At 48.5% G+C, this 15,992-nt stretch overlaps 1 protein-coding gene across 4 annotated transcripts in view; it reads left to right on the top strand.

Moving 5' to 3' along the window:
• The first annotated feature begins 123 nt into the window (after positions 1–123).
• The window catches only part of Samd4 (sterile alpha motif domain containing 4), a 222,853-nt gene continuing 206,984 nt past the window's right edge, over positions 124–15,992 (top strand). For 2 of the 4 annotated variants that reach the window (NM_001037221.2, NM_028966.3), the window contains exons 1-2: positions 124–327; positions 1,558–2,175. In NM_001037221.2, the coding sequence (NP_001032298.1) occupies positions 1,980–2,175 (196 nt within the window). In that variant the 5' untranslated portion in view covers positions 124–327; positions 1,558–1,979. Of the gene's footprint in view, positions 328–1,557; positions 2,176–15,992 lie in introns of those variants that run through there. The other 2 variants (XM_030248082.1, XM_006519627.3) reach the window with 2 other exon arrangements.

The raw sequence follows: 15,992 nt of genomic DNA on the forward strand, positions 1-15,992 counted from the left end.
CCCGACTCCCCCGCGTGCCGCCGCCGCCGCCCGGGTTCCTCTCCCCCCGCTCGGGCGCTCCCTGCCAAGCCCATGATGTAATGGTGTATGTTAATCAGTAGCATGTGGGGAGCTCCGGGCGGCTCAGTCCTTCGCGAGCCGACACTGGAGGCAGCAGTGGCGGCAGCGATAGCGCCCCGAACCCGCAGCGCTGCCCTCTCCGCGCGCCGCCAGCCCCGACGGCATGGCCCGCAGCCCGCGCTCCGAGCGCCCCCAACCCCACTGATTGCTGCTACGGCCCCGGACCCGCGCGCAGGGCCCCGAGCCGCAGGGATGAGCTGCGTGGAGGTGAGCGTCCCTTCTGCTGTCCCGGGCGAGGCACCCAGTGGTTCCTCCGACCCTTTCCCGGGGGCTTCGCTCTTCTACCCAGAAGTTCTGGGTGTCAGATGCTGGAAGCGAGCGGCCCCCAGAGGGTCCGGCGCTTAGTCTCTGCTCGCCTCGCCACGGGAGCTGAGATGGGACGATAGAGCCCCTAAACCTAACTTTTCTTCTTTGAGGTCCTTGGGGGGCGTGTGCGGAAGGGAGGAATCTGCATTTCCCTCGGGGTCCGCCCTGCCGCCTGGGAAAGCCGTGATACGGGCTCCCGCGGTCCCTGCGTAAGGCGTGCGCCCCCAACCGCATCGCCTTGGGCCTGGGACCGGAGGGCGAGGACACTCCGGCCCGCAGGCGGCGGCGGGGACCGGGGGCAGGATGCCTAAATCACACGCGCGCGCACACACATCTGATGGTCGTGGGTCAAGCAGGCCCAGGGAAACCTCCCGGGTGGGCTGGCGCGGCGCTGGGGAGTGAGGGCTCTGACTGAGCCGCGCCGAGCTTTGGATAGGGAGAGTTTATTTTTGTCTCGAGCTGTCGCTGCGGCTGCTCACGGCCTAAATCCAGAGGGGAGCCTGGCGGCGGAGATGCTGGCTGTTGCTGTAGATGGAGCTGCAGCCGTACGGCTGCTTCTCCGGGAGGAGGAGGAGGAGGGAGGAGGGAGGGAAGGAATAGGAGGGAAGGAATAGGAGGAGGAGGGAGGAGGAGGAGGAGGGGGAGGAGGAGGAGGAGGAGGAGGAGGAGGAGGAGGAGGAGGAGGAGGAGGAGGAGGAGGCTGGAACCCTGGTTGCCTCTGACACCGCCTCTGCTTTGCATTAGCCCCCACCCCACCCCCGCGCCCCTTCACAGCCGCATTGCAAGTTTTCAGCGCGGGGAGGATCTGTTGCTGGTGCTGGCGTTCGCAGACACAGCCCCAGAGGCCACTCCGGGTGGGGTGTGCAGGGAGCACTTGCGGGTCACAGCCGCAGCAACAGGAAGCCGCGGGGTCTCCTCCCGCACCTGGGAAGGAAGTGTGCAATAGCTCAGCTCGCGCATCCGAGTGTGGAGAGGCCGGCTGGAATTTAGGGGACTTCCCTTCGCGGGACACCCCTTCCCCCAGCCTTGGCTTCCACACACCCCCTACCGAGCTCCCTCTCACTCCCGGATCCCCCTAGACGCTCCAGTCCGCGTGCCGAGGTCTCACTGCAGCTTTTTCTGTCCTTTCAGTAGTGATTGCCGCTTGGGAATGCGGGTGTGAAGGGTCCGAGCTGCCGCCCAGCGGGGAGGAGACCCCAGGACGCCGGAAATCACCATCCTGAAGCTACGAGAAAAGGGGAAGGAGCGATCTTCATTCAGTTTTGTGCCTTGCGAGGGATTTACATTTTTAATCGCTATTTTTTTTTTTTAAAATATCTCCGCGCTACTGTCTGTCATCGTCTCTGGAGAATCAACCAGAACCACCAGAACGTAACTGAACCGATAGAGAGAGGAGAGCAAGGCAGGAGCAGAGTCAGTACCTGCAGCGCCCGGGCACCGGAGACCTTGGAACCAGAACGTGTCTCGGGAGGCCACGGGGCTGCGGCTCCGCCAAACTTTGGGGCGGGCAGGAGCGCCAAGGGGCTTCGTAGACGGAGGGCGGCCCCCTAACCATGATGTTTCGCGACCAGGTCGGGGTGCTGGCGGGCTGGTTTAAGGGCTGGAACGAGTGCGAGCAGACTGTTGCACTGCTGTCGCTGCTCAAGCGCGTAAGCCAGACCCAGGCCCGCTTCCTTCAGCTCTGCCTGGAGCACTCGCTGGCCGACTGCGCCGAGCTGCACGTCCTGGAAGGAGAGGCCAACAGCCCGGGTAAGTGCGCGGCCGTGGATCCCGCGGCTCCCCGGGAATCCAGTCTCCCCGCCTCCAGCCCGGGCTCCGCCCCCGCCCCCCCCCCCCCGGCCTCCACCCGCGGGGACCTGGTCCTCACTGGCCCCGGGGCTCTGAGCATCTGCGTCGGACCCGACCCTTCTTCACTTCCCCTGTCCGCTTTGGGGCTTTGACCATTGTGAACTCCTTAGTCCATTCCGTGTTGTAGCTACGGTAGCATGAATGATTGATTTTTCTCTCCTGCGCTTTCCTTGGAAATAAGTAAGTCAGGTCACGTAGAGTCTGGATTTTCTGCCACCCCCCCCCCCCCTTTCGGGTAACGTGGCTCGCTGGCTTTCAGCAATACACCAGGAAGCTCAGGACTGCCCCTTCAGTCACTGAGCTCAGACAGGCTGTAAGAATACCTGAAAATGCAATTTTATTATTCATTCTCCTTCAACCCCCACGGATAGCACTGTTTTAGAGGTTTGTCTTCCGAATAATATGTAGGTGACGCTATAGACTGTTAAAATGACATTTGCAGCATGGCTGTGATGTGGCTACACTTACTGGTCATGACGTTGTCCGCATTGATAAGAGATCTTGTGGGAAGACCAGGCATGGATTGGGCTCCACAGCGTGTGGCTTTTGTTAGGAAACTTTAAGAAATTGTTTATTAGTAACCTTTTAGTATTTATAGTCAAAGCAACCACTACAGAAAGTAAATACAGTGGGAACGTTTCCAGCGGTTTGACATCTGCCATTATGGGTGGTGACAGACTCAAATTGTAAGGGGAGACTGGAGATGGGGGGGGCGATGTGGGAGAACCTGGCGATTTGTTGCGGGGGAGGCAGGGAAATTCTTTGGTTCTTGCTGCTGCGAGAGGGTGAACAGAGCCCCCAGTGTTTATGCAGAGTAAAGAAGGCAGGCTCCTCTTCCAGCTGTTCCATGTTAGCTGTGAGTCTGCAAGACTCCCAAGGGCTGGGTTGCCATTTGTTGACAAGGTCCAGTCCAGGACAGTGGGGACTGGAGGCTGCTGAAGTGAGTGAGCCTTCAGGACAGCAGAGGAGGGCCCGTGGCTTCCTCATTCCTCCAGCCTGATACAGCGCTTATGATGCGGACACACCAGAATGGGATGTTTCCTTATATAGACTCCTAGGGTACAAATGGAACTAGAAATCCTGCAGGCTTTTTCCTGACTGCGTCCAAAGGATCCTGAGCAGCCAAGTATGGAGGGTCATGCTGAGGGGACTCCACTGAGCCCCAGCCAGGCAGCCCAGGCCAGCTACTCAGAAGGGCACAGTGGCTGGGCCCCCTTGCTGAAGCTTGAGTGCCACATTTATAAATAGCTGAAGGCCAGCCTCCTTCCTCAGGGTGTAACTGATGCTCTGCTTGCTTTGCTTCTGTCCTGATGTCAAAGCATAGCTTTTCACCTGCTTAAACTCCCTTCCTTGGATTTGACCAACAGGATTATGTAAACTTTTCCTTTTGTAGAAAGTCATTTATGTCCAATGCTTTGACTCCAAGGAGCCCTGGGTCTGGTTAAACTAACAATAATTTGTTTTATGTTACTCAGATGTTGACCCAACATTTCTTCCCTTTGAATAGTGGAGAGGATTTCCCCACCCCCAATACAGTAGCTATCACATCAGTAAGCAAATCAATTAAAAGTATGATATAGAAATATGTGGCTTCATTTAGACATCTTATAACTTAACAAACAAAAATAATTAAAATTATGTCTGCTTTTGAGGCACATTTCATAATTTTTCTCTTTTAAATTTAAAAATATTTTTGTAAAAATATCTACCAATTTGTGTTGCTAAGTGATACAGATAAAATATGAAACCATTGCATATGATGATAGGAACCATTTTCTAGCTCATGGTTTAATCTTTCAACCTAAATATTTTGCCTGCATAGAAACCTTTCGTCCTTGTTTTTGCTGTGCGGCAGAGCTATTGAGGGAGCTGAGTGATGGTTTGTTTCCAACCAGAGGATGGAGGATAGAAAGTATCCAGATGTGTCCAAACAGACCTGTTGCAGTTCTCTGCATTTAGCCAAGGACCAGGAAGCAGGGGTAAAAGAACCTGGTTAATAGCCAGAGAAGATGGTATAAAATATGTAGAAAACATTGGCTTTCTCGCAACACACCATTTTTTCTAGATACAATTCTTTGTTATGTTCCCTAATGTAGACCCCTTTAGCCCAGCCTTTTCTCACACTTGCTGTGTTAGGCACCTTGAATTTCTAATCTTTCTAAGGGCTAAGACTAGAGATGTCACATTGCTGTCACATTGGCTTATGTGGTGCTGGGAATTGAGCTCAGGGCCTTGTGTGTGTGAGGTAAGCACTCTGTCAAGCTGAATTAACATCCCCAGGTGCATACAACCCTTAAAAAAATTTAAACACTAGTCCACATAGTCACATATTTAGAAGAGGGTACAAAGCTTCTACAGCCGTCAGTGAAAAGTGACCCCAAATAGCATAACCTCCAGGAAAGACAGAACAATTGTATCCCTAGAATTGGATCAAAAGCCCTGAAGCCTTGGGGCAACTAAGGTAGGCACCCTTACCCAACTCTATAGTTATCCCTGCATAAACATATAAACCAGTGATTGCTGTCTACTGGTGGTAACAGCTAAATAGCAAAAGGTACCTTTTAAAAATATTCTTTAAGAAGACAAGAAAATGTTCAGTGTACATGAGGAATTGTTTCCACCCGAGGTAATAAACCTCCAAACTGTTCTGGTGTGCTTCGGTGATTCAGTTATCTGGGGTGTGCAAAGTGACTCATTCATTGAGTGGCTCAGATTTCCCATATCCTAGTTGTCCTGTGTTGTTTATTTTGTAATCAATAATTGTATATAGACACATTTATTTTAGTGCTTGGGTTTTTTTTTTTAAACTCTGTAGATCAGACTCAAATTTGTATCGGAGGTTTGTTTTATTTTCATAAAAAAAAAATTCCTGTGCACTGACATTAGGGATCTGTAGGTATGTATGCTTCAACGTTAGCCCTTCATTCCCCCAGCCTTATAAGACTCTAGTGATTCACAGGTTTAGTTTATACTTCAGGTAGATGGACACCAGAGATCCAAAGGAAGTAGTTGACTCAGTTTCTACTGTGGCTTTACTGTGGAATGTCCCCAAAGGTCTATGTGCTAAAGGCTAGAATTCCAGCTTCAAAATGCTGCAAGGTGGTGGAGTCTCTAAGAGGAGTCTGGTGGGAGCCTTCAGAGAGAGGATAGTGGGGCCTGCCCCTTCTTCTCCTTGGCTCTCTGCCTTTGAGCTAAGTGAGTTTGCTTTGCCATGATGCACTACCATGGGCCAACTAACTGTGGACTGAAACCTCCAACTCTATGAGCCAGAACAAACCCTTTCTCTTTGTAAATTGATCACTGCTGGTATTGTTTGTTACAGTTACAGAAACTACACTAACGCAGTTCCCATGTATTTGTGTGACTGTTTTGCCTTTTCACTCCAGACTTAGTCAAGGATGGCTGGGCCACATCCCCTCTCTAAGTACCAGCTTGTTTCCAGAACCCTCATGGCCTTAAGTAAAGGCCCAGTGTGAACTGGTCCAGGGTTGGTTTCAGGGACTCTCGGGTACGTCAATACTAACATAACAGCAAAAGTGAAATTCCACAACTTAAACTTCACTCAAAGTTTTGAAAAAAAAAAAGATCATTTGTCATTGCTCATGACTTTTTGTCATTTGTACTTGCGTTACGTTTGCTGGTGAAAGCATGTGATAATCAAAATCAACATGCTAACCCATAAAGACTTTTACTCACCAACTGCACATAATCTGGGGGGACATATTATGCACATATTATGAGTGCTTGTAGTAAGTTAATGTCCAAAAGAAAGATTGTTGCTTACCTATAATTTAACAACAGCGACTTTGGGGTTATCGGAAGTGGCAGGGCTTGAGATGAGACTGGCTGGAGTTTGCGGGCCACTGGTGCTCTCATTGGTCAGGAAAGATGCTGTTCTGTGGGTTTTCTGACTTTGGGTTCCCATTTGTGTGCCATTTTCTTTCCCCACTTGACTTCTTCCATCACAAACGGAGCAAAAGGAGAACAGCAGAGGAGGTCTTCTTGATGCATGATATTATTAACAGTTTTTCTGCTCATTTATTCATTCAACAGACATTTATGACTGCCTGCCATTTCTCTGGCCCAGTGTTATAACCCTCTGCATTCCAGTGCCTGGCACATGATAGATATTTTCAGTGTTGAGTGAAGAACTACTTCACTGAACATGCCGGAGCATAGATATGGTCATAAAACATGTGGGAGAGGCATGCTAGGGGCAGTGTGTATACAGCAGCAAGGGGCTCCTGCACAGGCGGAGAGGACTTCACTGAGCTGGACCTGTTGAGCTGGATCTTGAATGGTAAATATGGACGCTTCTGCATAAAGATGATTACAATGCGGAGGTAAAACAGCACTTCCACAGCAGAGGACAACATGTGTACAGCTGTTCTAGTAGGGTAGCAGACGGTGAGTGTGAGCTGCCTGAGCTTGAAGATGTGCAAGTTAAAAACAGAAATGGTGTGTGTGCCTGCCGTGGCCAGCCAAGCAATGTCAAGTTCATTCTGCAGAGCTGACGGACCGCTCTGCTGGGCTCCTGTTCAGGGTCACGCTGGGAAGGAAGAGGGAAGGGGATCCGTGATCGGAGGGATGTGTGTGGTGCAAGTATCATAAAGTGTATGATGTGTGTGATGTGTGTCCGTGTGTTGTGTGCAGAGTGTGGATGTGTTGTATATGCAACATGCATGCATGGTGTGTGGGTGGGTGTGAGTAGTGTGATATATGGATTTGTAGTGTGTGTGTGTGTGGTATATATATATCTCCACATTCCTCAATGCCACTCATACAACCACACATCAACACATCATAGAACTCACGTACATACAACATGATCCACCATACACACTTTACTACCCACACCATACATATAAACTTAAATGCCACACCATTTACACCCTGTACCTTACATAATACACACAGATCACACACATCATAAGTACACCATATACACACCACAGAGTCATATATATCACATATACACATATACACATATACACCATACTATCAATAAGCCACACACTAAATACACCAGCTATACCATAACATCACATATACCATACTCTAAAATGTCACATATTCATATACCCCATTCTCTCTCTCTCTCTTATACACACACACACACACACACACACACACACACAAAATGGGTGTGCATAGTGGGTCTGTGAATATGCTGAAGTATGGATAGTGTGAGATGTATGTATGGTATGTGGGTGTCAGTATTGTGCTATGTGGCTATATATGTATGGTACAGGTAGTATGGTATGTACAAGGTGTGGGTATTATAGTGTGGGATGTGGGCGTGTGTGTGCTCAGGGTTGTGCTTGTCTTTCTGTGTTGCTAGACTTGTGGGGAGAGCAGATGATATGGAATATATGCTCCTCCTCCAAGAGACAGAAGTAGAGAAAAGAGGCAACTTAGTTCTGGCAGTTTCCCTTGGTGCCATTGTCTCAGGGCAGTGTGGCTGCTGTCAGCACCAGTGTGAAGGGAAGAAAGAAGGACTGCACTAGAAAGAGAAGAAAGGTATTGTCCCCAAGCTTGTTCGTCTATATCCACAGGCAGGCAGAAGCCATAGAGGATTCTCGGAGTGCAGATCTGAGATCTGTCAGACAGGACGACTAAGTCAGTTTCTGAGCTTCGGTTTTCTCATGGTGATGGTGATAAACCTCATTGTTCATTGTCTAGAAGTTCCTGGTTAATGATCCAATGAAGCTCTGTTTTAGCCTTCAGGTTTGAACTTGTCTCATTATAGGGTCTGACACAGTGCTGTTTTCCTCAGTGCGGACCTTTGCATTTAAAAAGTATCAAGGTGGCGCACTCTTTTAATCCCAGCACTTGGGAGGCAGAGGCAGGCGGATTTCTGAGTTCGAGGCCAGCCTGGTCTACAAAGTGAGTTCCAGGACAGCCAGGGCTACACAGAGAAACCCTGTCTCAAAAAAAAGTATCAAGGAATTGATGTCACTACCATGAACGACCTTTTGTGTTTGGTTATTCTAAAAACTGCAACCCAACTTAATATTTCTAAGTAAATGATCAGTGGTTTTTTTTTTTTCTTCTTCTTCAGTTGGTGAATGTGAAAAGAATTCATTAGGATGAGTGAATATACAGACAGAGCTTCTATGTAATATGCATCTCAGGTAGGGTGTTGTCATTATCTTTGGGTTAGTCTGGAATAGGCCAGCAAGTGGTATGGCTCAACCCCTGTTCTGTGAATGATTTGGAGTTGCCTACTGTGGGTGACTGCTGGCCTCAGCTACGAGAACATGTTAGAATCCACCCAATCAAAGCAAGTACAGGACCGACTTCACAGCAGCCAAGTCGGCTCGTTTGTGTCTGCATAAACAGGAGAGGGCACACTGATGACTGGGAGGGCTGAGAAGTACCTGAAACTTCCCAGAGTCCTGCAGAGATGTGGTTCTGAGAAGAACGGGCAGTTACCAAGAAGAGGAGGCAGAAGGTGGTTAGTCATCTGTCAAGTGCCCGTGTCACTTCATTTGCCTGGCAACATGGGGAGCCCAGAACTTCGTGTTTTTCTTAATAGAATCACCTATTGAGCTTTCAGCCCCATCCTGCCCTTTCATCCCTCCTAACGATTCTCCTGAGTCCTGGCCGAACTCTTTCTCCACTCTTAGATTAAGATGCCGAATCAGGCATCTCTTCTGAGCTAATTTTTTGCTTCTCTGGAAGCTGCCCGAGGCAGGATTCTCCCAAAGAAAGCAGAACTTTCAGAACTAGAGTGAGTGCTCTCTCTTAGTATGCTGATCAAGATTCAGGTTCTTTCCTGAAGCCTGCAGCCCCAGAGCCAGTGTGGAGTGCCCAGAAACTGACTTGCTCTCGGACTTCTTAGCTCTCAGAAGCCAGTCCATGGATTGTGTTGCCACTCCAAATAGCAACATATAATAGTTTTACCATTTTAGTTTACCGATTAAAGCTCAAATGATCCTATGGTTTCTATTTGGATGGTACCAAGACATGAACACACAGTAATAAACTGTGGGGCCAGGGTTCATCAGGACACACAAACTCCCCAACTACTCAAGAGCTGAGTGCTTTGCCAAGAAGCGGAGCCCTGGTAGTAATTTATCTCAAGGAGCTCCCACTCAACTTGTGGATGGAAAACAAACACAAATGTAATAGTTACACCATATACAGCTGCTCCGAGTTATGATTCTAGTGACAGAACCAGACGGGACTTGACCAAAGGGGCAAGAGCTGGGCCGTTTGTGTAGTGTAAGAAGATGAATGGGTGATGGCGGCTTGAGTGTAGCATATGGAAGATGTGCCTCAATGCTCAGGAGACGCTGGCCTCTTTTAGTATGTGTGATACCAAGCTCACTAGGGAAATCACACATAGGAAGGGAGACTCCCTGTATGCATCACGTAAGGGGCGGGCATCATAGCCATTAATGGATGAACATATTAGAGAGGGAGGTATGAGACAGATTGGGAATGGGTTCTGGGTCAATGCAGGCATTTACAGATAATATTTACAGGTAGGAAAACAAAACATCTGATCCTCTAGTACTTCTTAGCCTCTCCAAAGGTCCATGAAAGTCCAAGATGTTAATGGATCCCTTGTTCCTCACAGTGTAACGCTTTTGCAGAGAACATTGTTTTAGGACCTCATGTGAAGCACCAGCTTCTAAAATATTGATCGGTGAAGACAACATGGCTTAGGCTCGTCTTTCCCCAAGTTTCATATACAGACAAATTCATTCTGGGGGCTTGACATAGACCCTCCGATTAAGGGTGTCATGGTGAGGCTAGATCCTTGTTTGTTCTGAGCTGCCCCTGTCAGTGTTGGTGTTGGAGGTCTGTGGATCTGACTTTGACCGGAGAGGATGCAGTATTAGCGAGGTGATGTAATGCTGAGGTGATGGTTTGATGCTTGGGGCATGCCTCGCAAGATTTTAGTTTGCACGTGCAAGCTTATATGGAAGCTTATGGGAAATGGATCCCCCTATGCTCATGGATGTTTGAACATCTGAGGCTGCAAACTGTGGGTCTCCTGGGCTGTGAGATGGGACACTGGTTGGCAGTCTGAGATTGGGATTGGACTCTCCTAAACCCAGATCTCATTCCACCATCTCCACTTCCGCCCAGGTGTCATTTGGCCGCTCAAGTCTTCAAGCTCGTGCTGTAAACAGACCACGTGGCTTTGTGTCAGTTAGATGGGGGCCATCTTTCTTTTGACAGGTTGAACTTGCTGTGTGGGAGGAAGGTGATTTACTGAGTCTTTTAGGGTAGCTTCACCAGTAGAATGAAGGAAGGCCTTTCCTTTGGTGACAGCCATCTTTGAGAGGCAAGGGTGGAAGAGAGAAGACAGGATGCTCTGTAGTCAATGCCTGGAAATCCACAGCCAGCTGGCTCCCCAGGCCTTGAAAAATCCCCATGGGTTGTTTTGCTCCAAGAGAATAGTAACCTACCAGGGATGTTAATGGCTCTCATACAATGGAACTGCTGGCCGAAAATCCTTCTCAAGCACTATTGAGACACGCAGGCACTGAGCCAGGGCCGTTCTCATCTTTACTCTGTGATCACCCATTACACCACCAAACTTTTTATATACGGTTCTCAGCCATTATTCACTACCTGATTCTTGGACACAGACTGAAGCGAGCCTGCCTTTGAGGCAGGCAGGCAGGCAGGCAGGCAGGCAGGCAGGCAGGCAGGCGAGCTGGAACCCTGTCATGGCACTGCCCTGAGCCTTTTGGATCGACCCTGTTGACATTTCCAAGTATTCTGATGATCCTTTCCAGGAGCCTCGTTTCCTTTATGACCCCAATGAGACGTATCAGCAATGGTTTCTGGGTCAATCCGAGCAGTCATGGTTTCAAAGATATTTATGTGTAAGAAAAGTCGTATGACCTCTCCGCCCCATCCCAATATCATCAGGGGCATAGAAAATGAGGCTCCTGAAAAGATACTTTCTTTCACATTTTAATTTTCCTTCATTCTGAGTGGCTGGAAAGGCGAGTTGGGAAGACCAAGAATGTGAATTCCAGAGGCCGGATCGGGGAAACCTCTTCCCACTTCCTCAGCTTTCTCTCACAAAGCACAGACATTGGAATTTCTGAAACGGCATATCCTGATCTGTCAGTAGAATTGGTTACATGTGTGCAGCATACGTACATGAGCCACATTGACAATCACTGTATGCATTCCTGTCTGTGCACGGGCACCAGTGTCACTGCGGCAGTCAAGAGTGTGACTACAAAGATGCTGTCGGGGAACTTGTGCATTTTTGAGGAGTTGGGGGAACAGAGGCAGTTAACAAAGCCACCAGGTTAAGTGGTTGTTTCAGTTTGAAAAGGGCACAGGAGGAGAAGTTGGGCTTGATGGTGCAAACCTGTAATCCCAGTAGCCAGGAGGCTGAAGCAGGAAGAATGGAGATTTGAGGTTAGCCTGGGCTACCTGGTCATATCCTGTTTCCAAAAGTACAGGAGGATGAAGAGGAGGAGGGAGGGTCTGTGCCTTGTAGGGATTATTAAGGTGCAGGCTGTCTTGTACAGTATTCCAGAAGGGCATTCAAATCATGATTTGTGCAGCTGGAGAGATGGCTTGGGTCCTAAAGTGAGTTTTATACAAGCATGAGGACTTGGACTCCATCCAAAGCCTGGAACCCCAGACTGGGAGGAGGACACAGATGGATACTGGGGGACCCTGGCTTTCCAGGCTGGTTGGAGGGCAAGCTCCAGGTTTAGTAAGAGAACCTGACCCTCTTCTATCTACCCCCGAAAAGGTAGAGAGTAATTGAGGAAGATAGCAACATATAGTGTTGACCTTTGGCCTATGCATGTGCATTTGTGTGTGCAATACATGCATACAACACACATGCACACACGCACGCACACACTGTGATTTGCAGGCATTGGGTGGAGAGATGAGAACAGCCCGGGAGTTTTCTAAGAATGGGAAGGATTCCATGCAGGGTTAATGTCCTTTCACTTTCCATTGTAAATTGGTAGGGGAGAGGGAAGGAGAGAGCTTTCTCTGAGAGGCCGCTGTGTTGGGGAAGCCACAGGAATTCTGCTGCACATCTCTTATTTAATTTTAATATAGCTTTGACAAAGCCCCTATTTCTTGACGAGCCAAGTAAAGAGTCTGGGGTTGGGTGATGAGTCCAGTGTGTGGCCTTAGAGTGATTTCAGTGATTGACAGGCTTGGCTCTGGTGGCTGTCATCGAAAGGAGGTCTCTGCTGTGGTGCCTCAGGGTACACATGTTCAGTATCATTGTTCTGCCAATGGAGTCTGACTTAGCCCAGGGCCCCCAGGAAAACAGAGCCCAAGGCAATGGCTGGTCATGCAGATGTTTTATTTTGGGGCACTGATCCTAGAAAATAGGAAAAAGGGCTAGGAAGAGAGAAATGACAGAGAACCTGGATGCCCTATGATACAGCTGCTCATTGTCTAGGGCAGCGAGGGCTTCTTTCCCCAGATAGGCTCCAAGGAGCCATGTGGCCTGTGCTTTAGAAGTGGCCAAGGGACAGAGAGTGTGGCTGGTATGCTGGTCTAGTTTTCCCTAAGTCCAGGACAGTCCCAGAGGTTAAGTCTGAGCCTCCAGGTTTGCCTACCTAAGCTCTCAATCATGTCTTCAGGTCGGGATGTGAGAGAAACTCTACTGCAGAGTTTTACATTGAAAGTGCACCACTGGGGCGCCATGCTTGTTAGGAGGGCGGCAAACTTTGTGGCACCGCTGAGGATGTGGTAGCAGAAGTGTGACCCCAAGCTGTTGAATGCAATAGAAATAGCTCTGCATTGGCGGTCCTAAAACCTTAGGGAAGGCATCGCTCATCAATAGTGGCCAGGAAGGACTTGGACTTCAGCAGACTTGGAACCACACGTGAGTAGGGTCACTGTGTGCTCACCTCCCACTAAACTCCTTAATACAGCTGTTATATTCAGAACAGTCATGCCCCGTTGGCCAGATGCTCTCTGGAGACTGAGATGCAGCTCTGGATGCACACTTTGAAGATGCCTGAGTCAGGACATGGCCAGGAGAGAGATGGTGGTGAGAAAACCCACTTGGAAACCCAGGCATCTGAGAAGAAGGTGAGCAGGGGACTGATTGTGGTTGGCCACTTGGGAACTGCTTTGGAGTAGAGGAGTCGAACCCTCTATCTAGATAGCAGCTAGCTCAAAATAATGGACAACTGTCCAGATTTGAGCTACCCAGATACTGAGGATACACTGAAGAGGAGATTGGGTATCAACAGAGGAAGAGGAGACTTGGGCTGGGCAGAGAATCATACTTCTAACAAGATAGGCTCTTACTTAATAAGTTCCTGCTCTGTGCCAAGCATCTTCCTGAGTTACTCACCCACAGTACTTCAGTCACTTAGGGGATGGGGGCATGCTGCCATTACTCCACTTGGAAAAAAAAAAAACTCAGAGCATCCTTGCATCCCTCTGCTGCAGGGATCCAGGCTTATTCATTAAGAAAAGAAGCTGTGCCCCTTTGGGTGACTTGAAGATTCTGTAACTTTTATGAGCCATCAGGAGTGAAGAGCAGAGGATCAGATCTATTGGAAGAGGAAGAGGGGGACTATGGGGAGGGGCAGGAGCCGAGAGCTGATGAGCATCCTTAGACGACTTCCTTCCGGTCTCTTCATTCCGGCTATCCTTCTGTGTGGTTTGGGTCACCGACGTGTGACTTGTTGTTAGTGAGTTACACCTATAGAGCAGTTTTGTTCTCTTTTGAAGTAGGCAGCGGGGCAAGCTAGGTCAGCAGATGTCCAGCACTACCACATTTAAGGAAGGCTGTAAGGAGATGAGCAGAACAGTGCTGCCTTTGCTTTGAGCATGTGTCGACGCTCAAAGCTCTTGCAGCATGTCACGGTCGGGCTTCTGGATGAGGGATGCTCAACCCAAACTTGTGTCCCTCCCCCTCCCCCTTCCAGCCTCTTTTTCATTTCTCTTAGCACTTTGTGTGTGCTGAGCACTGGGTAGATACAAACTTTCTCCAATTATCAAATGGATGAATGGCACCAGGAGCGGAACCAGTGGTGGGAAATTAAAGCAATCTATTACAGTAGATAATGCACTCAGTTCGAAGACAGGACGCTCGCACACAGGAAGTGCCTAGCTGCTGTCTAACGTTTCCATTGTATAAGCATGGAAGCTTGGGGTTCAAGTGGTTGGCTATGTGGCTGAGGTGACCAGGACGCTTCGGAATCCCACGTTGAATGTGCCGTCCCATGAATGCCGAAGACCTTTTGGATACTTAAGAGAAATAAAAACATTGGGATTTAAAATAAAAAATACCAACCAGGTCTGGTGATATAGCTCATCTTATATAAGTGAGGCCCTGGGTTCAATCCCTAGCATAAATAAATAAGAAAAATACTTTAGAATTTGTAATGTTAGCCTTTAAGTATTTGCTGTAATGTTTTAGATATTTAAGCTAGGGTATATTACTTTGGACTTGCCCATTTCATGGTCTCTCTGCGTGTTCCATTTTTATCCCGTGTACCTTGGTCTCTTCTTCAGTAGTCTTCCTCTTTTTCTTTTTCTTTTTCTTTTTCTTTTTCTTTTTCTTTTTCTTTTTCTTTTTCTTTTTCTTTTTCTTTTTCTTTTTCTTTTTCTTTTTCTTTTTCCTCCTCCTCCTCCTCCTCCTCCTCCTCCTCCTCCTCCTCCCCCTCCTCCTCCTCTTCTTCCCCCTTAAGGGGAACAGATGCTTCTGCTGCCTCTTCATGGGTAGCAGGACCTTGGGAAGGAAGCAGGGTTTGCGAGTCTGAGGAAAGACTCGGGGACTGTGTTACTCAATAGCACAGGAGCCCTTGACTTTGACAAAGTAGGAATGGCTGGCTTAGATTAAGATCTCTTTAGGGCCTGCAATGCAAAGGTTTTTAGGGCCTAGCTTGAGGGCTATTAATCAAAATGGGCTCTCCTCTTGCCTGTAAATGGTGAGGCATTTCTGAATATTAATTTACAAGACATGTTGCAAAAACAGCTGGTCAAGACCTTTTCTGCTACAGCCTTTTGTTGAAGATTTGGGAAGACAGACCGAGGTCAGCTATGGGCACCTGTTTGTAGGGAAAGGGCTGCTGTTACTCCCAGTTGCTCTCTAACCACTTGTGACCTACATTTGATGTCTGACAACGTTCTCCTGGTTGACTCTTACCATACCGGACAACGTGTTGTATTGGGGCTGAGAGATGGTCTCTTTACCCACATTTCAAAGACGACCATCATTGAACTGAGCTTAAGATCCTCTCAGGAGCCTCCTTTGTTTCTCTGTTCATAATAAATTCAAGGGATGTGTGTGTGTTTGTGAGCATATGTCTGCACACATGCGTGCACATTTTATGGTGTTACATATGCAGAGAATTTGATGTCAAGTGTCTTCCTCCATCTCCCCATCCCTATCCCCCCTTTTTTGGAGGCAAGGTCTCTAACTGACCCTAGAGTCACAGACTGAGCTAGACTGACTACCCAAAGAGCTCCAGGGATCCCTCTACCTCTGCCCCCAGCGTTAACATTACAGACACGCACCACTGAGTCAGGATTTTACTGTGGGTGCTGCAAATCTGGACTCAGGTCTTTGGGTTTTCGCAGCAGGCTCTTCACCCAGTGTGCCATCTCCCCCAGTTCCTGCAGGTTTTATTTTTATTGGATGACAACTAGCAGTCGTATTTTGAATTTGCAGAGTGGTGTGTAGGAAGGCTTGGCTGGATTTTAGCATGTTTTATCCACAGTTCCAGTAATGTCCTCTGGGTTTA

Source organism: Mus musculus, chromosome 14 (genome assembly GCF_000001635.26).
Source record: "Mus musculus strain C57BL/6J chromosome 14, GRCm38.p6 C57BL/6J".
Taxonomy (NCBI): domain Eukaryota; kingdom Metazoa; phylum Chordata; class Mammalia; order Rodentia; family Muridae; genus Mus; species Mus musculus.